The 26,872-nt window shown below is 38.6% G+C and overlaps 1 protein-coding gene across 4 annotated transcripts; it reads left to right on the forward strand.

Annotated features, from left to right (window-relative positions):
• The first annotated feature begins 1,029 nt into the window (after positions 1-1,029).
• HTATSF1 (HIV-1 Tat specific factor 1) lies at positions 1,030-26,359 on the forward strand. Of its 4 annotated transcripts, none has more exons than XM_036271671.1 (10): positions 1,030-1,146; positions 1,406-1,645; positions 4,599-4,779; positions 6,505-6,552; positions 7,029-7,183; positions 8,834-8,997; positions 10,869-10,968; positions 23,285-23,374; positions 24,247-24,384; positions 24,918-26,359. In XM_036271671.1, exons 2-10 carry the CDS (start codon positions 1,460-1,462, stop codon positions 26,100-26,102), a joined length of 2,247 nt encoding a protein of 748 aa, XP_036127564.1. In that variant the 5' UTR covers positions 1,030-1,146; positions 1,406-1,459; the 3' UTR covers positions 26,103-26,359. The 4 variants fall into 4 exon arrangements, with proteins under 4 accessions (XP_036127564.1, XP_036127566.1, XP_036127565.1 ...); XM_036271672.1 differs by having other exon boundaries at positions 1,046-1,230; XM_036271673.1 differs by lacking the exon at positions 7,029-7,183.
• Positions 26,360-26,872: the final 513 nt, after the last annotated feature.

Below are 26,872 nucleotides of genomic sequence, written 5' to 3' on the forward strand. Positions count from 1 at the left end.
GGAGGAGGGGGTCAATAGGGGAAAAAAGGGGGACATCTATAATACATTCAACAATAAAGATAAGTTAAAAATAAAAATAACAATTATACACTCCTTGCCAGGCTGGTGCAGCTCAGTTGGTTGGGCCTCCTCCCATGCACCTCAAGAGGTCACTGGTTTGATTCCCCCTCGGCCTGGGTTTTAGGCTCCATCCCTCATCCTTGTTTCTCTCTCATCAATGCTTCATTCAATCTCTCTCCCTCTCCTTTCCTCTATATCTAAAATCAATAAAAATATATTTTGAAAAATTATACACTCCTTCATTTTCAGCTATATGTGTCATTTCTGGGAAAAGCAAGTTGTTTTGAGAAACATTCTGTCTTTCTCGAAGAAAGAAAAAACAATGAAGTTAGTGAGTAAAGCTGGTGTTTACACTTGGATGTGTCAGGTTTGGAGCTTGAGCACCTCCGAATCATGCAGTACAAGAAGCAAGCAACTAACTGCTGCACTCCCTCCCTTTCCACAGAGTCCATCCTAGGCCTGAGGAAGGTACCAGAGAAAGCAGGGGCTGGGGCTTGGAAAAGTCTGGCCCTTCCACCCATAGCTCCTTCCTTCACTCACTCATCCACCACGTGTTAGATATCAGACTCCATGCTAGGAGCTTAGGCTACCAAGATGCACTGGAACCCATGCCTATCTTAGGGAATCAGGGAGAAACAGGTAAAAACAAAAAAACGTTTCCCATGCGCAGGAGGGGCCTTTGGGCCAAGGAGGCGCGGCTTTCTCTCAGCAAGACCATCCAGTTACGTTCGCCCCATGCACCCCCCTCAAGATGGCGGCGCCCCGACATCCGTCCTCCAGGTATGAATTTTCCCACGCTTTCGGGCTGCCGGAGCCCGGCCCAACCATGCCGGCTGTGGGCCCTAGCACCCCGTGTCCCACGCCGGCTCAAGGCGGTGCGCGTGGCAGCCGCGCGCGCCCTAGCGCTCCGCCCCTTGGATCCCGCGCCCAGTCCTGCGTCTGCGCGGGTTGACGCCAACATGGGCGTGTCGGCGCGACCCTAGACGTCTTGACGCGCCGACAATGGCGACTGCGTCAATCTGAGCGGGCCTCCATTCTCAAGTCGTTTTCTGACGTTGCCTCGGAGCTGCAGTCCTCTGAGACCCGGTAGGCGGTGGCGGAGGCGCGTGTGCGCGCTCTCGCCGCACCCTGGATCTAGTGGCTGCTGTGAGGTCGGGCGGAGTGAGCCAGGTGGGCGGTGGCTCAACCAAGCGGGGAGCATGGGGGCGCGCGCGGCGGGCGGGTGGGCGGCGGAAGCGGCGGTTCCGCTGGGTGGGTCGACCTCCCGGTGGCTGCTGGGGCTCTGCGGGGAGGCTCGTGGGGGGGGCGAGTATGGCAGTATCTCATTTTCTCTTTTCTACTCTAGCCTCATCTCGGTCTCTCACCTGACTGGACTGTGCTCCTGGGCTAAGTCGGCAACATGAGCGCTAACAGCTTGGATGGGAGAGACGACTTTGATGAGCAGTTGCGAATGCAAAAATTGTACGGAGACACCAAGGACGGAGACACCCAGAAAGATCCTGGTGGAGAAACCAGTTCTTTGGGACAGCAGCCAGATGACACCCCCTACGAGTGGGACCTGGACAAGAAAGCTTGGTTCCCCAAGGTAAGTGTTTGTCACTGGTGCCTCTGTAGAGCAGGCCGCTGGGCCAGCCTTGTTTTCTTTTCGAGGTCTTGGGGTTAGAGCCCCCATGGGTAGTGGCCGTTCTTTTTGTTCTGTTGTTGCAGAACCAATGTGTAAAGGTACGAAAATCTTTAGGGAGATGTCTTAAATGTAATTTAATGACAAATTTTTTTCTACGCTTTATTAACTTTATCTGTGAAGGTCACAGTTGGTTATTACATTGTTGACTGCTTTTTATTGCAAGAAGGAAAAACACCAAGAACAAACTTGGTGGCTGTTATTCTCAGGGAGCCAACCTCACTTATCCTGGGAATTCAGATGTTTGGCTTATTTACTATGTGTTAAATGCAGCTTCTTGATTTTTTTTTTTAACTAGCAATTTATATGGAATTACTGATTGAACTTTGTCTGCACATCTATTTTCTATTAAATTTTGGCCCTAGACACATGCATGAACCATGTAACCACAGAAATATGACCAGAGATGCACAGAATATGGGTTGACAAGTTCCGTGTATGTTTATGTAGAATATTTGGAAATTATTAAGCATTTTATTTCAGCTTAATTTCAATTAAAGAACTAGAGTTAGACTCGGTTCAAGTATCCTGTTAATCAGATTCTCATATGGGTGGGGAAAAGGATACCAAATAGCGCACTAATTGACTTGCAAGCCTGTAATAACGAAACTTGTCTCCGTTGTATAACTTTAAAAAATTATTCAACTTCTTTCTTTCCCATTTTGTGTTTCTGTATACATTCCAATCCCTTCAAATTGTTAAATATACTAGTTGATTCTTGAATGACTGGGGTTCGAACTGGGTCCTCTTATATGCAAACTTTTTTATCTTGTATACAGATCACATAAAATTATGGTATCAGTAAATGTAATACAGTATTGTAAATGTGTTTTCTCTTATGATTTTCTTAATAATCCTGTAGCTTTAAGAATACACTATACACCCTGGCCAGTGTGGTTCAGTTGGTTGGGTGTTGTTCCATGCACCGAAGGGTTGCCAGTTCCATTCCAGGTCAGGGCACATGCCTAGATTTCTGCCTCAGTTGCCGGTGGGGGGCATGCGGGAGGCAGATCAATGTCTTGCTCTCACATTGATGTTTCTCTCTTTTCTCCCTTCCTCTCTCTCTAAAAATCAGTTTAAAAAATCTTTAAAAAAGGAATACAGGCCCTGGCCGGTTTGGCTCAGCAGTTAGAGCGTCAGCCTGCACACTAGAGAGTCCTGGGTTTGGTTCCTGCTAAGGGCACATACCTCCGTTGCAGTTTGTCCCTGGCCCCTGTTGGGGTTATGTGAGTGGCAACTAGTTGATGTATCTCTCTCACATCGATGTTTCTCTCTCTCTCTTCCTCTCTTTCTCTCCCTCCCACTGTATCTGAAGACAAATGCAAAAATGTCCTCGGGTGAGGATAAAAAAGAAGAATACAGTATACAATATATATAACACAAAATATTTATTAATTGACTTTATGCTATCAGTAAGGCTTATGGTCAACAGCTACAGTAGTAAAGTTTTGGGGGAATTAAAGGTTATACGCAAATTTTTGACTGAGTGAGGTGTTGACATCCCTAACCCCTGTGTTGTTCTAGGATCAACTGTACTTTACTCCTGTACTGTAGTGCTAGCTCGAGTGCAGATTTGTTTATTTCAGCCTCTGAGTTCTTTTAACAATAGTCTGATAATTAAATTACCTCGTAAGTATCTTTTTATGCTATGTAAGCCCATATCTCTTCAAACTTTGAGTTTAAAAATGTTCCCATTCCTGTGTGTGCCTAACATCGATTGGTATGAAGATACAACTACATTTCTTCTTTTTTTAAGTCTTTTTTTTCTTTATTGATTTTTAGAGAGAGAAGAAGAGGGAGGGAGAAAGAGATAGAAACATCTATGAGAGGGAACATCTATTGGCTGCCTCCTGCATGCCCCCCACTGGGGATTTGGCCCATAATCTGGGCGTGTGCCCTGACTGAAAATCGAACCAGCGACCTCTTGATGCATGGGTCGACACTTAACCACTGAGCCACACCAGTCCTGCATATATATATAACTACATTTCTTGTATTGTGCAGTAGTGCTTTTTTCCCTGAAAGCCAAGAAGATAGATTGGATTTGTTGTTAACTTTTATGACTATAAATGATAATATGATTTAATTATTGATAAAGTTAAAATAAGCATTTACTGTTGTTAGCCCCATTCTTTATACACCAAATCAAAATTCCATTCTGTTCTTTTTGCATACAGATTCATGAATATTTAGTGTATGGAGGCAGAAGAGGGCATAGAGGTTATAGATGGTGATGGAAAAAATAAAATAAAAATTTTAAATATTAAAAAATATTTAGTATATGTATACTTTTGTACATCTGTATAGTTAAAGAAAAATTATTCTGTTGTTAGATTGCTAGTTGGCTTTTGGTTTTTATTCTGTTTTATTGTTATCTGGTCTTTCTTTTGTTATATGTTCTTGTGGCCTTACCCAAGTAGACTGTAGCGACGTAGTAATTTATAAATGAAACAACTGGAAAGGTGCCAACATCATTTAAAATAACTTAGTAGTATCTCAGACTTTTGTGTTGAAAATCCAAGTACCCATGTCTTATTTTTTTTAATCATTTTATGCTGTTTTCTATATACAGGGTGGGGCAAAAGTTGGTTTACAGTTGTGAGCATGAAAAACAGAGTTTATTCTTGGATTATTATTTATTAATTAATGTATTATTTTCTATGTGAACAACTGTGAACCTAGTTTTGCCCCACCCTATAAGATGAGTATTCTTGCATTTGCACTTTATTACTACGACAATTATCCACAGAAACACTTCTATAACTGAATATGCTGTAATTGAACACAGTGTAAATTATTCATAGAAGAAAATAATTTTTTAATTTTTCTATATGTGTGTGTTTTATTTCTTGTTCAGATCACTGAAGATTTCATTGCTACATATCAGGCCAATTATGGCTTTTCTAATGATGGTGCATCTAGCTCTACTGCAAATGTCCGAGATGGTAATGCTAGGCCTGCAGAGGAACCTCCACAAAGAAAAACCCCTGAACCCACTGATCCCAAAAAGAGGGGAGAGAAGAGAAAGGCTGAATCAGGCAAGTGGATTTAGCTTGCAAAACATGAGTGTAAAAATTAAAAATGTGAGTGTGTGTATATATAGTTGTTTTTGGAGAATTATAATGGCTTTGAAGGAATCATTGAGATGGGCTTTTACAAATTATTATTTGGGCCCTGGCCAGTTTGGCTCAGCGGTTAGAGCATCAGCCTGCATTCCAGAGAAAACCCGGGTTCGGTTCTCGCTAAGGGCACGTACCTCTGTTGCAGTTTGTCCCCGGCCCTGGTGGTCATGCGGGTGGCAGCCACTCGATGTGTCCCTTTCACGTTGATGTTTCTCTCTCTCTCTCTCTCTCTCTCTCTCTCTCTCTCTCTCTGTCTCTGTCTCTGTCTCTACCTCTCTCTCCTTCCCACTCTATCTGAACAAAAAAATGGAAAAATGTCCTCGGGTGAGGATTTAAAAAAAAAATTATTATTTGGATTCCTGTGTTGGCTCTTGCACTAACTTGTTGTGGGTGTTGAGTGGGCTGTTTAAATGCTATGCCTCAGTTGCTTCCTTTGCAAAATAGAGCTATTATTAGGATTATCAAAAGTTACATTTGTAAGGTTATTTTTTATACTTTTTAAGTTTAATTAAATTGAATTTAAGTCAGTTTTTCTTCAGCTTGGCCATGTCTAACATAGTAAGTGGATTGGAGTCAGAAGCAACTTAATTAGAAGGCCTAAAGTCAGTGCAAGGATGAGTTTTTTTGTTTTTTGTTTTTTTTTAAGTATCAGAATCATAGCCTAAGATTTGGGAGCAGCCCAACTGCCTATCAGTAAATGAGTGGATAACATTTAGGAAATGGAATATTACTCAGCTGTTAAAAAAGAGAAATCTTATCTTCTGCGATAGTATGGATGGACCTGGAGAGTATTATGCTGTGTGAAATAAACCAGCCAGAGAAAGGCAGATACCATATGATTTCAATTACATACAGAATCTAATGAACAAAATAAACTAACAAAATAGAAACAGACTCAGATAGAGAGAACAGATTGACAGCTGTCAGAGGGGAGGGAGTTGGGGGGCTGAGTGAAAAAGGTGAAGGGATTAAGCAGAAAAACAAACAATCCTCACCCTGGCCAGTATGGCTCAGTTGGTTGAACTTTGTCCTGTGCACCAGAAGGTTACCAGTTTGATTTCAGGTTGGGGCACCTGCTCAGGTTGCAGGTTTGGTCCCAGTTGGGGTGTGTACAGGAGGCAACTGATTGATGTTTCTCTCTCACATTGATGTTTCCTTCTTTCTCTCTCTGTCTCCCTCCCTCTCTCTGTAAAATCAATTAAAAAGAAAAAACCTCATAGACACAGACAACAGTATGGTGATTACCAGAGAGAAAGGAGGGGTGGGGGGAGGTAGAAGAGGGTAAAGGGGGGATAAATGGTGATGGAAGGAGACTTGAGTTGGGATGGTGGGATGATGTATTACAGACTTATACACCTGAAACCTATATAATTTGATTAACCAATGTCACCCCAATAAATTTAGTAAAAAATTTTTAAAAAGATAAACTAGCTCTCTTTTTTTAGATAGGGTTCAGAAACATTATCTGTCAAAAGTGCCAAATATATTGAAAGCTGGACAGTAGTTTGAATTAGTCTATTTTTTCTACGGGTAAGAATTAAGTTCCTGAAAGTTTTGAGAAACTATCACCCTGTTAAGATTTTATGTGACTTTTACCTTTTCTTGCATGTGTTTTATTTATTTATTCATTTTGATTTTTAGGATGGTTTCATGTTGAAGAAGACAGAAATACAAATGTATATGTGTCTGGTATGTATACCTTTTTAAATAGATTTAGAATAGAAAATACTTAATTTTGATACTTTTCACAAAGTGATTTTTAGTTTTTAGTTTCTCTAAAGTTTGTTTCTTATTGTGTAATATTTTTGTTCAACTTTTTACAGTAGTGAGAAATATGCTTGTTGTTTATTACAAAACTAAGGAAAATTAAGTGTATGTAACTTTGCATTGCCATCCTTTCTGTCTGCTTTAGGTTACTTGTGGCAGTTTGTCCCTTCAGATTCATTGATATAAGGCCTAGGCAAAACATAGTTTTAATATATGTTGGAATTCATTAAAACATGAAATTTCCTCAATTCTGTAGATGTGATATTTTTACATACATTTAGAAAATCAAAATTGTGCTCATCTAAAGTTGTAGCTTACTAATTGGTAGAATGCTAAGTAACTCTCACCTTTATTTAGATACCTTTATAAATTAAAACAGTTTTTACTAATGTTAATAGGTTTGCCTCCAGACATTACACTGGATGAATTTATACAGCTCATGTCCAAGTTTGGCATTATTATGAGAGATCCTCAAACAGAAGAATTTAAGGTCAAGCTTTACAAAGATAATCAAGGAAATCTTAAAGGAGATGGGCTTTGCTGTTATTTGAAGGTTAGTTATGTGGTGAGATAAGTTTCTTTTATCTCCATTTTTAAGTCAAGAACCAGGGCCATAATTTTATATAGATGATTACTAAGACAGAGAACTATTCAAAATAGGATGTGAAGAAAACTGAAATTTCAGATTGAGCCGTGTGTATCACATTGATAAAGTTATTCTTTTATCTAAGAAACTATAGTATCAGGTCAAAGTATTATGTAAGTTATATAACCAAAGTGCTTTTGTCTTAAAAGAATTCTCACTGCACAGATCTCTTTCAGAGTATATGCATATAGTCAATTTAGAATGCATATTTCAAAATCCACAAGGAAAAAAAAAGCCAGTAATATTTTATTTGTTCATATGAATGAATTAGACCAAGGATTGGCAAACTCCAGCCCACTGCCTGTTTTTGTTAAAAATTTTTAGAACACGGCTGCATGTATTTATTTATGCATTTGTCTGTGGCTACTTACATATTTCAAAAGTGGAGTTGAGTGGTTGCAGCACGAACCTCGTGGCCCACAAAATCTAAAATATTTACTAACTGGCTCTTTACAAAAGAAGTTTTCTGACTCCTGAGTTAGACCATAAAGGAGATAATAGCTTATACTTACTGTTTCAAAATATCTTTTTAATGGGAGAGAATGGTATTAACAGAAACGGCAGAACTTGATTCATGGCGTCATCAACTGCACAGGGAAAGCTCAGTGTTAAAGGCATTCATCATTTCTGGAACACCTATCATGCTAGGAGTAGGTGATACCCATTATTGTATAGTATAAAAGAAATGGGCATGATGATGACATACACGTATATCATAGGGCCTGAAAATAATTACAAACTAAAATCAAAGTTAAACAACAGTACCAATATCATGGATATGTTGTGAATGTAGAGCATTTCAGTGAAATCAGAAGGGGGTAAGATTAAGCTGACAGCTTTTTGGGAGATAGGTTCTGACATGTTTTTTTAACATGATGGGAATGGGATATAAGCTTGACCATTATAGGAAGGTAGTTATATAATTTTCACATGGAGTTTGAAAATTAGAAGTTTTTCAAGGATTATGAAAAGTCTGAACCGATTTTTAGGGGGCTTGATTGGATTATGTTACAGATCTACATTTTAATTGGTGAACAAAAAAATTAAAGGCTGGCTGTGCTATTCCCTGTTACTTGAGTCATCTAGTCTTTTAAGAAGGAATATTTTAGAATTTTAAAACTGGAATGCACCTTAGAAATCACACAAGTTCATTTGCCTTATTCCCTACTTAAGAAATTGAGACTCCAAGAAGCAAAACTACTTTAGTAATGATAGAATTTATTGAGCAACTACCATATGCCAGTCACTATTCTTTATGTGTGTTACATTTAATTTTGTCAAGAACCTGTAATGAAAGCATTACTACTTCCATTTTACAGATGAAAAAACCTGGGGTTCAGAGAACTTGAATAATTTGCCCAAGTTCACATGGCTAATTGGGGGCAGCTATGTCTTGAATGCAGGTTTCCTGAGATGCATTCTAGAGTTCTTTATCCCAAAGTGGGTAGTTATGTTTAAAATGTTAGTGTATGTATTAGTCATCATTCATTTTAAAAAAACTGAAGTTTTATTTCAGTATGTACCTTACTGACTGTGTCTTGTTTTCCCTTTATAAAGAGGGAATCTGTGGAGCTTGCATTAAAAATTTTGGATGAAGATGAAATTAGAGGCTACAAATTACATGTTGAGGTGGCAAAGTTTCAACTGAAGGGGGAATATGATGCCTCTAAGAAGAAAAAGAAGTGCAAGGACTACAAGAAAAAGCTATCTCTGCAACAAAAGTTTGTGTTCTTTTTAAAGATTTCATATAAATATCTTAGAATATGCTTTTCGTAATAGCCACCTAGTTTTGCTCCATCAAATATAACTGCAAATTATTATTTTGTAAAAATATTTTCTTTATTGATTTTAGACAGGGAGAGAGATAGAAACATCCATGAGACAGAACATCGATTGGCTGCCTCCTTCATGACCCCCACTGTGGATCAGGCCCACAACCTGGGCATGTGTTGTGACTGGGAATTGAACCAGTGACCTCTTGGCACATGGGTCGACACTCAACCACTGAGCCACACCAGCAAGGCTACAAATTATTTTTAAAGAATTTCATTAGGTCATCAGGAACCTTCAATAATCTGTACCATAGGATGATTTGGCAGCAGTGGTGCTTTTCATTTTCTGGGGTGTTCATTTGTAATACAATGGGGACTTAAATGAGATAGAGCTATCTCTTAAGAAGATGTTGAACATCAGATTCAGTAAGATAGTTTAGGCTTGTATACCAGAGCCATTAGTTCATTTTCAATGTGAATTGAAATCAGTTACACCAGAAGCTGAATTTTTACATATAGGTTTGTAGGAGGAATTAGAAAATTGAATTGATAGGTTTTATCACTGTACTTAATATATATTATATATAGTATATACATAATGCCATCAGTTTTTGTTAATCCATTTGTTTAATACGTGTTTTGAAATATGCTAGTTTTAAGAAATTAGCTAAAATGCTAAGTACTTTTATCACAATGAGTTCTGATAACACTTCTAATACTGCTTAAACTATTGATAAAGTGGTCATAAAGCCATTTAGTTGTGATATCCTGTGTTTTTTTTTAATATTTTTTTTATTGATTTACTTTAGAGAGAAAGGAAGAGAGAGGGAGAGAGAGGTAGAAATATGGATGAGAGAGAACATCGATTGGCCGCCTCCTGCACACCCCCCACTGGGGATCGGGCCCACAATCGGCATTTGCCCTGACCAGGAATTGAACTGGTGACCTCTTGGTGCGTGGGTCAACGTTCAACCACTGAGCGACACTGACCGGGCATGTCCTGTGGTTTTTATGGGAATAGTTAAAACAGATACCTGCAAATTTTATAAACAGTATCAGTAAAATTTAAGATTGTAACAACAAAGAATGAGTAGTTTTATGTATTTCAATGCAGTTTGTCATAGTCATAAAATGCCTAAAAAACAATACAATTTGAACATATTTTCGGCCTCAGAGTAAATCTTTTTTTTTAATTTTCTTTTTAATCCTCATCTGAGGATATTTTTCCATTTATCTTCAAATATAGTGGGAGGGAGAGAGAGAGAGAAACATTGATGTGAGAGAGACACATCGATTGGTCGCCTCCTGAACGACCCCAACAAGAGCTTGGGACTGAACTGCATTTGAGGTATGTGCCCTTGACTGGAATTGAACCCAAGACTCTTCAGAATTTCATGGGCTGACACTCTAACCACTAGCCAAACTGACCAGGGCTCTTACATAATTGTACATACTTAATAATTAGCAATTTTTCAGGAATATCATTGGAATATTTGTACCCAGACAGCAGTTCTGAAAAAATATACAGGGTGGGACAAAAGTAGGTTTACAGTTTTGAGTGCAAAACACAGAGTTTATTTTTGTATTATTATTTATTAATTAATGTATTATTTTCCTTATGAACTACTGTAAACTTACTTTTGCCTCACCCTGTAATAGTCTGGGGATTTCAAATACTGGGTCCACCTTTCACCTGCCCATTATTTTTATTCCAGTAAGTTCTCTGAATGGTAGTATGACTAAAATAGACAACGTTGTCTTGGAATCAAATAATTATCATTAAATACTCAATAAAGATTATTTCTACTTTATGGCATTAGGCAGTTGGATTGGAGACCTGAGAGAAGGGATGGGCCATCCAGAATGCGCCACGAGCGAGTTGTCATCATCAAAAATATGTTTCATCCTATGGATTTTGAGGTAGGGTACAATATTCTTACTGATTACAACATTGATATGCCTTCTTTCAAGGGAGCCCAAAGCTTGCCTGCCCCCATCTTTCTCATGTCACATCCTGTACACTTATGTAGTCCTCAAGGTAAGAAAACATAGCCAAGAATCAGTTAAACTTTTTGGATTTTCTCTTGTTTACCTCAGTGTTCTTTTAATTGTATCACAAGGAAGACTATTTACTATCCATACGGTGGCCCTAAATGGCAGCAGCTGTTTGGTATGGGAAATTATAAAAATATAATCATTAAAAAGATTATGGGAACTGCAAGTACGGGTTGATTTTGGTGGGGAGGACCAGTTTCACACTTGGGAAGTGAAAACTTCATTTTAGTACTAAAAGTTTGGTCTTAGAATTCTTTAGGTTAATGAAATATAGCCCCTGATGTTTAAATATTGGAGGTTGTTTTTTAGGACCTAATTTTTACAAAAGTCTTTAGTGGCTATTAGGAGGACTTTCTAATATTAATGTCCATGTAAAATTCCAAAAATAGCAAATAAAAGAAAAGCTACTAGAGAGGTTTAAGAAATGTTAGTTGCCACCAGGGTACTTCATGTTGCATTCTGCCTCTTGTTCTTATCTCTGTTTTTGGCATAGAACAATGGGGTCATTTGTGGAGGAACAAGTCCTTACTGTCTTCCTGCATTATGAAATTAATAATAAGTTACACATCAGGAAAAAGTGTTTAAAGTGTAAAATTCCAGGTTTACGAATGATCTAGTTGCAACCAAAGCCCTCTCTTGTTCCTTTTATGCATCTAAACAGAGTCAGAATGACAATGTCATGTTAGTCCCCTTAGATACTAGGGCTCCAGAAGGTCTTTTGAGCTCCATCTGGGTGAATAGTGATATGATAGCGTTTACTGTGCACCTGTGAAATCTGTACATCTTTTGAGATCATTGGGGAGATATACACATGATCTATTTAATATTTTTGATGTCTCTTCTGACTGAAATCCTGAAGAATCTTGAAATATAGCAGAGCTGCTTTAGACTTGCAGTGATAATGAAGTGTGTTTAAAAAATACACATGTATACATGCACACTAAATGCCTTTTGAAATGCAGTCCTTGCCTGATGGGGCTTTAAAAGGAACACGTAGATGGATCATGGTATCTGGTGTACTAGGTACAACTCCAGAACTGCCTATGATTCTTCACATTTTACCTCCATGGTAAATAATTGATTTTTTTATTAGGAGACCTATTAATATATATGATTTGAGGTCCTTGATTCACTCATTCCATACTCCTAACACTTCATTGGGAAACCTAACTCAAAGTATCTGGAAACGCTGCAAGTAGGAGTATGTTGTATAATCGTTTCTGTTTCTGCTTCTGCCTCTTACTTTGCTCATTGAGACACCTTATTTGAGTCTAGCTATCACCCTGGCCAGACTTAGCTTTGTTTTCCCTACCATAACAAATACTCTTTCTTCCAAAAGCCACATTTATTCTACCCTGACTCTTAGAAATTTCCTCCAGTGGATATTTTTAAGGATAAAAGTTTCATGCTTATAAATTGTTTAAAAAAACAACAATTCTTACTGGTTTAGTGTAAATTGTACTTTAGAGTTATAGAGCTTCATATTACCCTGCTTTGTTTCCTTCATAGCATTTCTTACTATCTGAAATAGTTGGATCTTCTCTACTAGAACATGAGCTCCATGACAGCCAGAGTGTGTGTTTGCTGTTAATATTCCCTGAGTTTAGAATTGTGCCTCACACATAGTAGGCTCTTAATATGGGCTTATTTATAGGCCCTTGATATTTATGTGAAGAAAAAAATGAAGGAATGATTGAATGAAAGCCCTATTAACCACAAGGCATAGTCTTCATTCATGGATGGATAAACCATTTTCTCTTTAGCATCTTTGCAAATGAAGGAAAGTTTTCTTTTCAGGTGCTTATGCAATCAAGGCTGGGAGGGCAATAATGGACTTCAGAGTTCACTGGTAGAGAAACCCTCGGTGCTGTCCTTTTTTGCTCACCTGCCTTGGTTTGGTGTACTGAGCTTGATGAGAACCTGTCATTCAGAGGGACTATGGACAATCTTGTTTTTTGCTCAGTGTCTCTGTGGGCCTGAACCTCAAAGTATATCAGTGTAGGCCTGTCCTATATAGTAGACTCTAGGTTCATGTGGTTTTTAAATTTTAAATTAATTTAAATGATATAAAACTAAAATTTAATTCCTTAGTTGTACTGGGCACGTGCACTGGCTGGCAACATGTGGTCAGCAGCCAGCATTTTGAATAATGCAGATATTCATTTCTATCACCAAGGGAAGTTCTACCGGAGAATACTGACATAGACATTATACAATTCATAGTAGAGGTGTTCAACAGGAAAACCTGGTTTCAGAGGTTTTTGGGGAATGTTTGATTTGACTGAAGATTTAATTTTTTTTTATTCAATTATTTATTTTTGTTACAGATGTTTTTTCTATTTTCCCCACAGATAACCCCTCCCCCACCCTGCCCCCAGCTTTGTTGTCCATATCCATTGTTCATGCATAAATGCATATAAATCTGGTTTATCTCTTCCCCATACCTCTCTTCTGGGGATTGTCAGTCAGTACCCCACTTCCACGTCTCGGGGACTACCCATTCCTCAGACTATTATGTTCATTATATTCCACAAATAAGTGAGATCAAATGATACTTGTCTTTCTCTGTTTGGCTTCCTTCACTTAGGATAATACTTTCCAGGCCCCTCCATGTCGTTTAAAAGGATAAGACATCTTTCTTACAGCTGCATAGTACTCCATTGTGTATATGTGCCACAGCTTTTTTATCCATTCATCTACTGATGGACATTTGGGCTGTTTCCAGATCTTCACTATTGTAAATAGTGCTGCTACGAACATGGGTACATATATTCTTTCTGATTGGTGTTTCAGGCTTTTAGGGTATATTCCTAGAAGTGGGATCATTAGGTCAACTGAGAGTTCAATTTTGAAGTTTTTGAGGTAACACCATAATGTTTTCCATAGTGGCTGCACCAGTCTGCATTCCCACCAGCAGTGTACTAGAATCCCCTTTTTGCAACCCCTGCCAACACTTGTTGTTTGATGATTTGTTGATGGCGGCCATTCTGATAGGTGTGAGGTGATACCTCATTGTTGTTTTAATTTGCATCTCTCTGATGATTAGTGATGTTGAGCATTTCTTCATGTCTCTTAGCCACTTGTATGTCCAGTTTGGGGAGGTGTCTATTTAGGTCCTTTGCCCATTTTTTAATTGGGTTCTTTGTCTTCCTTTTGTTGAGTTGTATGAGCACTCTATATATATTGGAAATTAACCCCTTATCTGATATATCATTGGCAATTATGCTCTCCCATACAGTGGGTTGCCTTTCCGTTTTGATGATTGTATCTGTGCAGAAGCTTTTGAGTTTGATGTAGTCCTATTCATTTTCCGCTTTCTCTGTTGCCTTAGGTGACGTGTCATTGAAAATTCTGCTGCGTATGATGTCTGAAATTTTGTTGCCTATATTTTCTTCTAGGATTTTTATGGATTCATGAGTCACATTTAAGTCTTTTATCCATTTTGAGTTTATTCTTGTGTATGGTGTAAGTTGATGGTCTAGTTTCATTTTTTTGCATGTAGCTGTCCAATTTTCCAAACACCATCTATTAAAGAGGCTGTCTTTACTCCACGGTATTCTCTTGCCAACTTTGTCAAATATTAATTGAGCATATTGCCTTGGGTCCATTTCTGGGTTCTCTATTCTTTTCCATTGATCTATCTGCCTGTTCTTGTGCCAGTACAAGTTTCTTTTGATTACAGTGGCTTTGTAGTATAACCTGAAATCTGGTAATGCGATCCCTTCAACTTTGTTCTTCTTTTCCAAGATTACTGTGGCTATTTGAGGTCTTTTTTGGTTCCATATGAACTTTTGAAGTACTTGTTCTAGTTCTGTGAAGTATGTCGTTGGTATTTTGATGAGCATTGTGTTGAATCTATAGATTGCTTTGGGTAGTATGGACATTTAAATGATGTTAATTCTTCCAATCTTTGAACAAGATATGTGCTTCCACTTTTTTATCTCTTCCTCTATTTCTTTTTTCAATGACCTGTAGTTTTCTGTGAATAGGTCCTTTATTCCTTCGGTTAAGTTTATTCCTAGGTATCTTAATTTTTTTGCTGCGATGGTAAATTGGATTGTGTTTTTATTTTCTCTTTCTGTGAGTTTATCATTGATGTATAAGAATGCCGTCGATTTCTTGACGTTAATTTTGTATCCTGCTACATTGTCAAATTCATTTGTTAAGTTTAGTAGATTTTTGATGGTTTTGAGGTTTTCTACGTATAGTATCATGTCATCTGCGAATAATGACAGTTTCATTTCCTCCTTTCTAATTAGGATCTCTTTTATTTTTTTCTTCCTGTTTGATTGCTGTGGAAAAATCTTCCAGTGCTATGTTAAATAAGAGTGGCGAAAGTGGGCATCCTTGTTTTGTTCCTGTTCTATCCTCACCCGAGGACATTTCTAGATATTTTGTTCAGATAGAGTGGGAGGGAGAGAGAGGAAGAGAGAAAGAGAGAAAAATATCGACATGAAAGGGACACAGCAAGTGGCTGCCACTCGCACCACCCATCCAACCAGGGCCTGGGACAAACTGCAACGGAGGCATGCACCCTTAGAGGGAACCGAGCCCGGGTCTCTCCAGACGGCAGGCCAACACTCTAACCGCTGAGCCAAACCGGCCAGGGCTTGTTCTTAAGGGAAATGCTTTTAGTTTTTGCCCATTGAGTATGATGTTGGCTCTAGGTCTTTCAGATACGGCTTTTATTATGTTGAGATATGATCTCTCTATTCCCACATTACTGAGCATTTTTATCAGAAATTGGTTCTGGATTTTGTTGAATGCTTTTTCAGTGTCTATTGATATGATCATATGATTTTTATCTTTCATTTTGTTTATGTGGTGTATCACATGTATTGATTTGTGAGTATTGTACCAGCCTTGCATCCCTGGATGAATCCCACTTGGTCATGGGGAATACTTTTTTTGATGTTTTGCTGGATTCGATTTGCTAGTATTTTGTTCAGGATTTTGGCATCTATGTTCATCAGGGATATTGGTCTGTAGTTTTCTTTTTTTGTAGTGTCTTTTTCTGGTTTTGAACTTAGCATTATGCTGGCCTCATAAAACGAGTTTAGAAGTCTTCCTTGAACTTTCCGAAATAGTTTGAGGAGAATGGGTATTAGTTCTTCTTTGAATGTTTGGTGAAATTCCCCTGTGAAGCCGTCCGGGCCTGGGCTTTTGTTTGCTAGGAGAGTCTTGATTACATCTTCAATTTTTTTGTTGTTATTGGTCTGTTCAAGTTTTCTATCTCTTCCTGGTTCAGTTTTTGGAGACTACATGTTTCTAGGAATTTGTCAATTTAGCTTAGATTGTTGAATTTGTTGCTGTTTAATTGTTCATATCTGTTAACAATCCTTTGTATTTCTGTGGTGTCAGTTATTATTTCTCCTCTTTCATTTCTGATTTTGTGTATTTGGGTTTTCTCTCTTTGTTTCTTAGTGAGACTAGCTAAGGGTCCATCAATCTTGTTTATCTTTTCGAAAAACCAGCTCTTTGTTTCATTGATCTTTTGAATTGTTTTTTTGGTCTTCATGTCATTTATTTCTGCTCTGATCTTTACTATTTCTTTCCTTCTACTTGCTCTGGGGTTTTCCTTCTGTTTGCTCTCTAGTTCTTTAAGTGGTGAGGTTAGATATTCTGTTAGAAATTTTTCTTGCTTCTTGAGGTAGGCCTGTAGTACTATGAACTTCCCTCTCAGAACAGCTTTTGCTGCACCCCTTAGTTTTTTGTGTTGTTGTATGTTCATTTTCATTGGTTTCCAGGTAGTTTTTAATTTCTTCCTTGATCTCCATGGTAGCCCATGCATTGTTCAAAGCATGCTAATTACCCTCCATGTTTTCAAATATCTTTGCATGTTCTTATTGCAATTGATTTCTAGTTGCATGCCATTGTGATCTGAGAAGCTGTTTGATATGATTTCCATCTTCTTGAACTTGTAGAGACTTAGTTTGCACTAACTACGTGGTATGTGGTATATCTTTGAGAATGTCTCATGTGCACTTGAGAAGAAGGTGAATCTACGGTTTTAGGGTGTAATTCTTTGTAGATATCTATTAAATCCTTTTGCTCTAGCGCTTCATTTAGAGTCTGTGTTTCCTTGTTAGTTTTTTGTCTAGAAGATCTATCAAGTGATGTCAGCAGGGTATTGAAGTCCCCTGCTATGATTATATTGCTGTTGATTCCTCCTTTGAATTCCTCCAAAATAGTTTTAGTATATGTTGGTGCTCCTAAGTTGGGTGCATATATGTTCACCAAGGTTATGAATAGATTCTTTCAGTATTATATAGTGGCCTTCTTTGTCTCTAGTTATGGCCTTCATTTTGAAATCTACTTTATCAGATATGAGTACTGCTACCCTACCTTTTTTTTGCTTTCTGTTTGCTTGAAATATTTTTTTCCATCCTTTCACTTTCAACCTATGTGAGTCTTTTCTTGTGAGGTGGATTTCTTGTAAACAACATATATGTGAGTCATGTTTTCTTATCCAGTCAGTTACTGTGTATCTTTTTTTTTTTTTTTGAGCATTAAAACCATTCAAATTTAAGGTGATAATTGATATGTACTTATTTAGTGCCATTTTTGTTTAGTGTGGTTAAATTTTTCTTCCTATTCTACTAATTACAGCAGTCCTTTTAGCATGTCTTCCAGTGCTTGTTTGATGTTCATATAGTCCCTTAGCCTTTTTTCTTTCCAGGAAGCTCTTTATTTAACTTTGTATTTTGAATGATAGCCTTGCTGGATAGGGTAGTCTTGGACTCAGATCCTTGTTTTTCATGATCTTGATTACTTCATGCCACTCCCTTCTGGCCGGTAATGTTTCTGTTGAGAACTCAGTTGAGATCCTAAGGGGGTTTCCTTTGTAGGTAACCTGTTGCTTATCTCTTGCTGCCTTTAGGATTCTCTCTTTGTCTTTAATTGTTGGCATTTTACTTACTATGTGTCTTGGTGTGGGCCTGTTTGGGTTCTTCTTACTTGGGGCTCTCTGTGCTTCTTGAACTTGAATGCCTTCTTCCTTCACTAAGTTAGTAAGGTTTTCTGTCATTATTTCTTCAAATATATTCTCTAACCCATGACCATTTTCTTCCTCTTCAGGGACTCCTATGATGCAAATGTTATTACGTTTCCAGTTGTCCCACTGTTCTGTTAAGCTATCTTCCTGTTTTTTAATTGGTTTTTTGTTTTGTTTTGTTTTTCTGATTGGTTGATTTTTTCCTACCCTATCTTCCAATTCACTGATCCGGTCCTCAGCTTCCTCTACTCTGCTCGTTAGTCCTTCAATATGTTCTTTATTTCTGCTATGTCATTCTTCATTTCCACTTGGTTGGTTTTCATTGTTTCTATATCTTTACTCATGGTGCTTATGTTCTTACTCATGCTGTTGAGTTTTCTCAAGATCATGGCTCTGAGGTCTACCTCTGATAGTTTGCTTAACTGCATTTTATTGATCTCATCTTCGATAGAGTTCTCTTGTTCTTTCATTTGGGATTTGTTTCTTTGTTTCACCGTTTTGGCTATCTCAGTGGGTGTTGAAGCCTGCCAAATTTTCCCTGTGGGTGTTGTTGTTCTGCTGTTTGTGTCTCCCTCTACTGTGTTTGGATGCGCCTGGGGGGCCCACATTAAACACCACTGTCAAGTCTTACTTTCCTGGGTAGATTTGCAAGCCCAGGAATGGTTCAGTAACCTCTAGCTTTTTCCTGGTGGCTAGTAGTCTCAGTTTCTCAGTGCCTTGGAATGTAGCCCTGGTGTTCTGCATAAGGAGATTTCCAGAGGGTTGGATATATGCTGGTTGTTAATGAGCCTTGATTTGCATTTCTTTGCCTTACCTGGGAAAAACTGAATCTCCTGGTGTGGGGGCTGCTGCCTTTCTCCACAGCTCCAGGAAGGAGCACGCTGGCCACTGTTCTTTATTGCCACAACTCAGCAAAACTTTGAGTGCCCTCCAAATCCGGCTGTCCCCACAGAGTTCCAGCCCAGTCTGCCCTCCCTCTGCCATAGCCCTCAGGTGAGTGGCTGTGGCTATTTTAGCGTTCTGTCCAGGCTCTCTGTGTTGTAGAGTGGGCCTGGTCTTTATTCCCCAAGGGTGCTGCTCACAGCTAAGACTGCTGCTGTCCGTGGGCACCCAGCCCACCACCCTCTCGTGCCTACGCAGATCCTACCAGTATTCCTGGTTATATGGTCCTCTCCTGTTGCTTTTCTGTTGATTTTTTTCCGAGGATTTGTCTTTATTTCAGTTTTAAATTCCATTTTGTCCTGGGAGATTGTCTGTGTAGCTTCCATTCACTCAGCCTACATTTTCACATCCTCCACGCCTATCTTGTGCCAAGCTATGTTGCACAGGCCTCTCTGTTGCCCCCTCATCCTGCATGTCCGGTGGGTAACTGGATTGCACAGTCCCTTTGGGGACTCAGCTCTATGCTTATGTTATGGGCTGCTGGGTCGCACAGGCCTCTCTGATGCTTCAGCACCCTGCAGGTCCCGCAGGTAACTGGATGGCACAGTCCCTGCTGGGTCTCAAGACCTCTCTGGTGCTTCAGTACCTCGCAGGTCCTGCGTGTAACCAGATCTCACAGTCCCTGCTGGGTCGAACAGTCCTCTCTGGTGCTTCAGCACCCCTCAGGTCCTGTAGGTAACTGGATCGCAGTCCCTGCTGTGTAGCACAGGCCTCTCTGGTGCCCCTGCACCCTGCAAGTCCCGTGGGTGGTTACCTGGATCGCACCAGTCCTTCTTGAGCTCTGGCTTCCCACCTCTCTTGTGTGCTGCTTGACCTCGCAGGCCTCTGTGGAGCCCCAGGTCCTGCCCCTGGCGGCTGGGGAGTGCTGCTGCCCCGTTGGGCTCAACTCCTGCTCAGCTTTTGCGGTAGTTTTTGGGGATGAGTCTCAGCTGCTGGCCTTTACTTCTGTTGTGTGGGGATGGAAGTCTTCTCCCCAGCCTCTGTTGCTGGGGGTATGTCTCGACCCTGATCAGGCTGCTACTGTGTGGGATGGTGCTAGGCTCCCGGCTGTCCGCGGCTTCCACAACCGGCGCCTTGGGAGCTCCAGTACTGTGCACTGGTCTGTATTGACACAGAGTGTCCACTGGTCCGATGGTGCCAGGTGCTCTGGTGGGCTTAGGTCGCTGGGCCCTAGCCGCTCCCACTGCCTCCTCCCAGGGAATACCCAGGATCTCCTAAAATGTTCGGACTTCCCCGCAGTGCATTGAGAAGCGCCCCGAACAGCCGCTTACCATGGTAGCTGGCTGCTTGTCCAGAGCACAGGAACTTTGTGCTCTGTGTCTCTGCACTGTACGAGTTTCGTTGTCCACCTTCATGTCCACTCACACTCTCTCACACACTCACTCTCCCTCCTGTTCTGCCTGCTGCCGTCTTCCTGAAGATTTCATATTAATCTTAAGAACATTTAATCTTAATTCTCAGGTTACCTGGGGTGTCAGAAAGAAATCAGATTTTGGGGGGTGGAATATATTTTTATTTCAAACAGGTGACCAGTGTTGGAAGCAAACTACCTAAAAACACTCTTTGGTATCAGGGTGAACAATGTTAAGGCTATTATTTTTAATGTAACTTCAGAGGGGTTTCAGCATTTATTTCAAAGCCTTGTTTAAAAAGGCATGCCTGGAAAATTTGAATACCAAGAGATGAAGAATTTAAACTCAGATGCAAAGGTTGGTTTCTCATTGTGTATCTTAGCACTGTCCAATGGAAATATTATGTGAGCCCCATATGTAATTTAAAAATTTTTGGTAGTCACAATAAAAATGTAACATGAAAGAGGAGGATAAATTTTAATACTGAATTTTAATTAACCTAGTCTATCTAAAATAATGTAATTTCAACATAACTAAAGATATTAACAAGCTATATTGGTTTTTTTCCTTTGGTACTAAATCTTCCAAATGCAGTGTTCATTTTGCACTTGCAACATACCTCAATTTGAACTAGCAACATTTCAAGTGCTTAGTAGCCACATACCATTAGTGTCCACTGTCTTGAATACCATACATTTAGATTAGAAAGGATTAAGAAATATGGTTGATCCCTGGCAGGTGTGGCTCAGTTGGTTGGAGCATCATGCCATGCACAGAAAGGTCTCGGGTTTGATTCCTGGTTGGTTGTGGGTTTGATACCCAGTTGGGCCATGTGCTAGAGGCAACGATTTTTTTTCTCTCTCTCTCTCCCCCCCTCTCTCTCTTTCTCTCAGTAAACATGTCTTCAGGTGAGAATTAAAAAATATATATATGGTTTATTTTTTTCCTAGGAAAACAAAACACCACTCTGGAAAGTTATGAGGATTGACTGTAAGAGGTGTCAATTTATCAGTCTGATGGTTAGTCTTAGGTCTGTTGCTTGCAAAGTGTTGTCTTTAGAAAATTTCCATGTTTAAAGAGTTTTCCTAGAGCAGGGGATTATTATCTTTAAGCTACAGGATACTATAAACCAGTAAAGATAAGTTATTTTAAACTAGTATAAATAAAAATGGAAGTCTGGGAAAACTGGCTAAAATTTGATATCCTTATAAGGAAAGCATTAGATGTTGATATAGACATAAAGATGGTGCTCTCCTCCTCCCACAATGGAAGTATTTTGAAACAGTGTTTGTTTTTAATATAATCCTAATTTCCCTTAGTGAATAAAGTAAAGGTACTAGGAATAATTTATGAAACTGAGAAAACTTTTATTGACTTTTCATTATGTGTAAAAGATTGTTCTATGTTCTGTGAGGCATACAAAACTCATTTAAACACAATTCCTGCCCTTGAGAAGGCAAACAATCTGATCGGAGCTAACCACACACACACGTGGAAAGCCAGCACGTGACTTTACCAAATGACTTTTATGTTCCATTCCCCATTCCTCTCAGGTCTGATAATTATATATAAAACAAATTGGCTTCTCTAAAATTAGATTTTATAAGTGGGAGAAATCCAGAGTCCTTCCAGCTGTAGTTTTAGTGGCCACAAATTTATAGGATATTTTTTATTTTAAATTTGATTTTAATAACTGCCTACCAGTTGTTTATTTTTGCTTTTTGAGAGCACTTTAAGAGGGAAAAGCCATTTTTGTACTTTTCTGCAGTTCTTTAGTTGGTGAGGAAAATAAAATCCTATGAAATAGATCAATTTAAATGTTTTCTAAATGTATGTCTTGTACTTCAATAGAAATTTGTATGTAGGGCCCTGACTGGGTTTTATCCTCAGTCATGGCATATACAAGAATCAAACAATGAGTGCATAAATAAGTGGAACAACAAATTGATGTTTCTCTCTCTCCCTCCCTCTCCCTCCTGCCCTCTCCTTCCCTTCCTCTCTAAAAGTCAATAAATAAAATTAAAAAAAGAAACTCATAGGATATACTTGTTTATATTTACGTGTAGTTACAATTCAAGTTGATAATACATTTATGAGCCTTTTTCATGCATTGGGACTTGGTGAAAGATTTGTTAATTCCTATAGGAAATCTTAAAACCTTTTATTGGGGGGTTGGGGGTAGTCCACCTGAACTCAACAGTAGTGCTTGGGTGTTCTTAATAGACTTGTAATTGCAAGCAAGCAACAGCTAAGAACATTTTTTATGGTTTGCTTAATATCATCTCCTTAGTTGTGTGGTTCTGTTGCAATGTGTAGGAGACAAGATGAACAGGAATCTTTGTAAAGGAGTTTTACCCCATGAGTTAATATAGAACTTGAAATCACAAAGAACAATCTTAGAACAGTCATTGAAAGAGGTATATCTCTCCCCATTACAACATTTTTGTACATAAGAATCTTTGCAAAACACAAAGCGAAGGGTTCCTTGGCACATTCATTATGTCCATGCAGCACATAGTAATTAGAAGTCTCAGATTTAATATTTGCCACAATACTTGTCCTGCCTTTACAGCTGCCATTGTTTGGGATTTTCAGTTCCACTTTCCTTCCCCCTCCTCTGCCACTGTACACTCCTACTGCTGCCAACTGTAGTTGCTCATTTTTTTCTGTCTTAAAAGCACAGCAGACCTGTAGTAGTAGCAGCCATGGAAGTTTGACTTCACTTGATTTCTGGGGTGGTTTTTTTTTTTTTTTTTTTTTTTTTAATTTTGTAGACTACAGACAAACCACTTAAAGCAAAACCTTTTTTATTTGTTGGTATGTCAAAACAAGAAATTTGATTATCAGGATTTAAAGAAAGGAGCAAGCTCATTTAAATCATATATTTTTGCAGGATGATCCATTGGTGCTGAATGAGATCAGAGAAGATCTTCGAGTAGAGTGTTCAAAGTTTGGACAAATTAGGAAGCTCCTTCTGTTTGATGTAAGTTCCTGGCTTGGACAAATGATTTCTGAAGCAATCATTCTTCTAGTTAAAAGTTATTACCGGATATTAGTATATTCCAAATTTTACATTAATTTTATATAGTAGGTCTTCTGTCTAGTGGATGTCATCTGTTAACAATAATTAGATGGACATGTATTGTAAGTCAAGTCTTTGATAGATTTGGTGTGCTGTGATTATTTCTCTTTATCATCATTCTAGAGTAAATGATCAGGTAAAGAAAGTACAAGAAAAGTGTATGGTTCCCTGTTTGCCCACATTTCCCCTTCTTAAATGATTCTTCTTTATATTTGGAGAATAACAATCATGAAAAATATTATCTTAGATGTTTCCCCTTCTCACCCTTTTTTTTAACTTCCAAAATTGACACATAGTAAATAAAAGAGTCACTGTTGCGTACTGCAAGTTACTTTACATGCTGTCTCATTTAATCCTCAATCCTTTGAGGTAGGTAGGTGCTATTATACCCATTTTACAGATGAGGATGCTGAAAGTTTAGAGATTGAGCACATTGCCAAGGTCATTCAGCTGCTAAGTGGCAGAACCAGGATTGAATCCCAGGGATATTCATCTTCAGATTCCACATTTAACAACTATGCTGTTTTGCCTGTCCTAGACAGTGTCATCAGCAGAAACATTTTCAAGAACATCATGCTTGGTTCTTGCTAGAAAAGATTAAGCTAAAGAAGCATCTAGCTGTGTGTTACTGGCTGGGGTAAAAGGGAAGAAAGGTACATGGTATATTTTACTCAATTTATTAGAAAGAACACTACCACTTACCTACCTTGTCTAATGTGTATGTTTTATTTTAAAGTTTCTCATTTATTCCTTTTTCTTTCTTGTATTTCTAGAGACACCCCGATGGGGTGGCTTCTGTGTCCTTCAGGGATCCAGAGGAAGCTGATTATTGTATTCAGACCCTCGATGGACGGTGGTTTGGTGGCCGTCAAATCACTGCCCAAGTGTGGGATGGGACTACAGATTATCAGGTAAATTCTGCAACTATTAGGGGAAAATAATTTGTTACCAACAAACACTAATCTAGCAGTCCTTCAGATAAGTTTTAGATTTGGTTTAATGTGTGTAATGTAATAGTAGTACTTTTAAATAATATGTTGCATTCAGAGCATAGAAAGAAAAATGTTCAGCCTTTCAGTTTACAAGTCTGAAATTTGAGGCGTGCTCAGAATAGTGATAAGAAAAGAACACATTAACCAAAATGCTTCTCTTCCTTTCTGTGTTGTAAAGTACAGGCAGATTTCAAATATTAACATTTTAATTGACGAGACATTTCTGCAGTACTGTGGTGTTTAGCATTTATTTAAATGATCTTAAAGTGAACTCTAGTAAATCAAGATGTAAAGTTTTGAAAACTGAAGATAGGGAATTGTTTTGAATTCCTTAACTTAAAAGCAATGATTTATAAAATGAGGATAGTTTTTTGTCAATATTAGAAATGCTCAGAGATGTTGTTACTTTTTGCCTAAAACTTATTTTAATGGCAATTTCCATTTATGCACAGGTGGAGGAGACCACAAGAGAAAGGGAGGAAAGGCTAAAAGGATGGGAGGCTTTTCTCAATTCTCCTGAGGCCAATAAAGGTCTTCGGCGTTCAAATTCCATCTGTGCTTCAGAAAGGGCAGGGCCTTCTAGAGTAAGGCATTTTTCAGAGCACCCTAGCACATCTGAAATGAATGCTCAAGAAGCTGCAGCTCAAATGGAATTTGAAGAACTTATAGATGAAAAGAAGTTTGAAAAAACAGAAGATGGGGGAGAACTTGAAGAAGATGCTAAAGAAAGTGTTCTCAAAAAAGGGGCTGAAGAAAACTACCCCCAGAAAAAGTTTGAAGAATGCTGCCTTGAAAGAAAGTCTGAGGAAGGCTGCCTCAAAAAAGAGTTTGAAGAGGGTAGTCCTAAAAAAGAGTCTAAAGTGAATGGACCCAGAAGAGAATGCAAAAACAAGCAGTTCAGAAATGATTTTGAAGAGAATGGCCTTGAAAAAGAGTCTGAAGAAGATGGCTCTAACAAGGAGTCTGAAGAAGAGAACAGTTCCCAAAAGGAGTCTGAAGAAGATGTGTTGGAAAGAGAATCTGAAGAAGACTGCTCTGAAAAGCTCTTTGAAGATGGCTCTGAAAAAGAATTTGAAGAAAATGGCCTAAAAAAAGAGTTGGATGAGAATGGCTCTGACAAGGAGTTTAATGGAAATGTTCTCGAAAAAGAATTAGAAGAAAATGACTCTGAAAGATCAGAATTTGATGATGACAGCTCTGAAAAGGTGTTTGATGATGAAGGCTCTGAGAGAGAGTTTGATGAAGAATCAGATGAAAAGGAAGGAGAAGATACATATGAAAAAGTGTTTGATGATGAATCTGATGAAAAAGAGGATGAAGAAGATGATGCAGATGAAAAAGGATTTGAAGATGCTGATGAAAAGGAGGAAGAAGATGATGCAGATGAAAAGATGTTTGAATATTTAGATGAAAAAGATGATGAAGTAGATGCAAAGGAGGATGAAGAAAGTATAGATGAAAACATGTTCGAAGATGACGAGTCCAATGAGAAGTTGTTTGAAGAAGATTCCTGTGAGAAGTTGTTTGATGATTCCGATGAGAAAGGGACTGTGGGTGCTTTGGGGAATGTTCAGGAAGAAGGGGCCCTTTCCACGGGCAGCAGCTTTATCCTTAGTAGTGATGATGATGATATTTAATCCCTTAAACTTGCTTTTGAGGGAAATTCCTCCATCTACATTTAGCCTATGCCCCAGGGTAATTACTAGTAGTGTTAATGAACATTGTATAGTGATAGGATGCCATCAGATTAATGCATTGACTTTTTCATTGTTACCTGTACTTAATGACTTTAAATATATGTTAATTGGCCATTCAGCTAAAACTTTATAGTATAATGCAAGTAAACTGGATACTCGTCCTTTGTCAGATTTGTTAAATGCATGCAGAATATTTTTTTAAAGTATTCTGATTGAAGTTTGTGATACTCAAAAATAAAAAATAAGCCCTGGCCGGTTTGGCTTAGCAGTTAGAGTGTTGCCCCGTGGACCGGAGAGTCCTGGGTTCAGTTCCTGCTAAGGGTAGGAACCTCGGTTACCGTTTGTCCCTGGCCCTGGTTGGTGTCGTGTGTGTGGCAGCCATTTGATGGGTCTCTCTCATATCAATGTTTCTTTCTTCCTCCTGCTCTCCCTTTCGCTCTATCTGAAGATAAGTGCAAAAATGTCCTCGGGTGAGGATAAAAAAAATAATAATAATAAGTTGTTAATATGCAGAAACTGAACATTGGACTTGAGTTAAATTGCATTTTAAATTCTTGCTATTGCTTTATTCATACTTAAGGTTAGTTTTTTAAGGATTTGAAAAATCCCATAGGAGTCTCCTTGCTTCCAATTTATATTACCACTTTGATCCCTATTTCTCTAAACCAGAACATGTTACTAAACTTATAAGGTAAACAGCACTTTGGAGT

The sequence above is a fragment of the Molossus molossus genome, unplaced genomic scaffold (assembly GCF_014108415.1).
Source record: "Molossus molossus isolate mMolMol1 unplaced genomic scaffold, mMolMol1.p scaffold_m16_p_2, whole genome shotgun sequence".
In the NCBI taxonomy this organism is placed as follows: domain Eukaryota; kingdom Metazoa; phylum Chordata; class Mammalia; order Chiroptera; family Molossidae; genus Molossus; species Molossus molossus.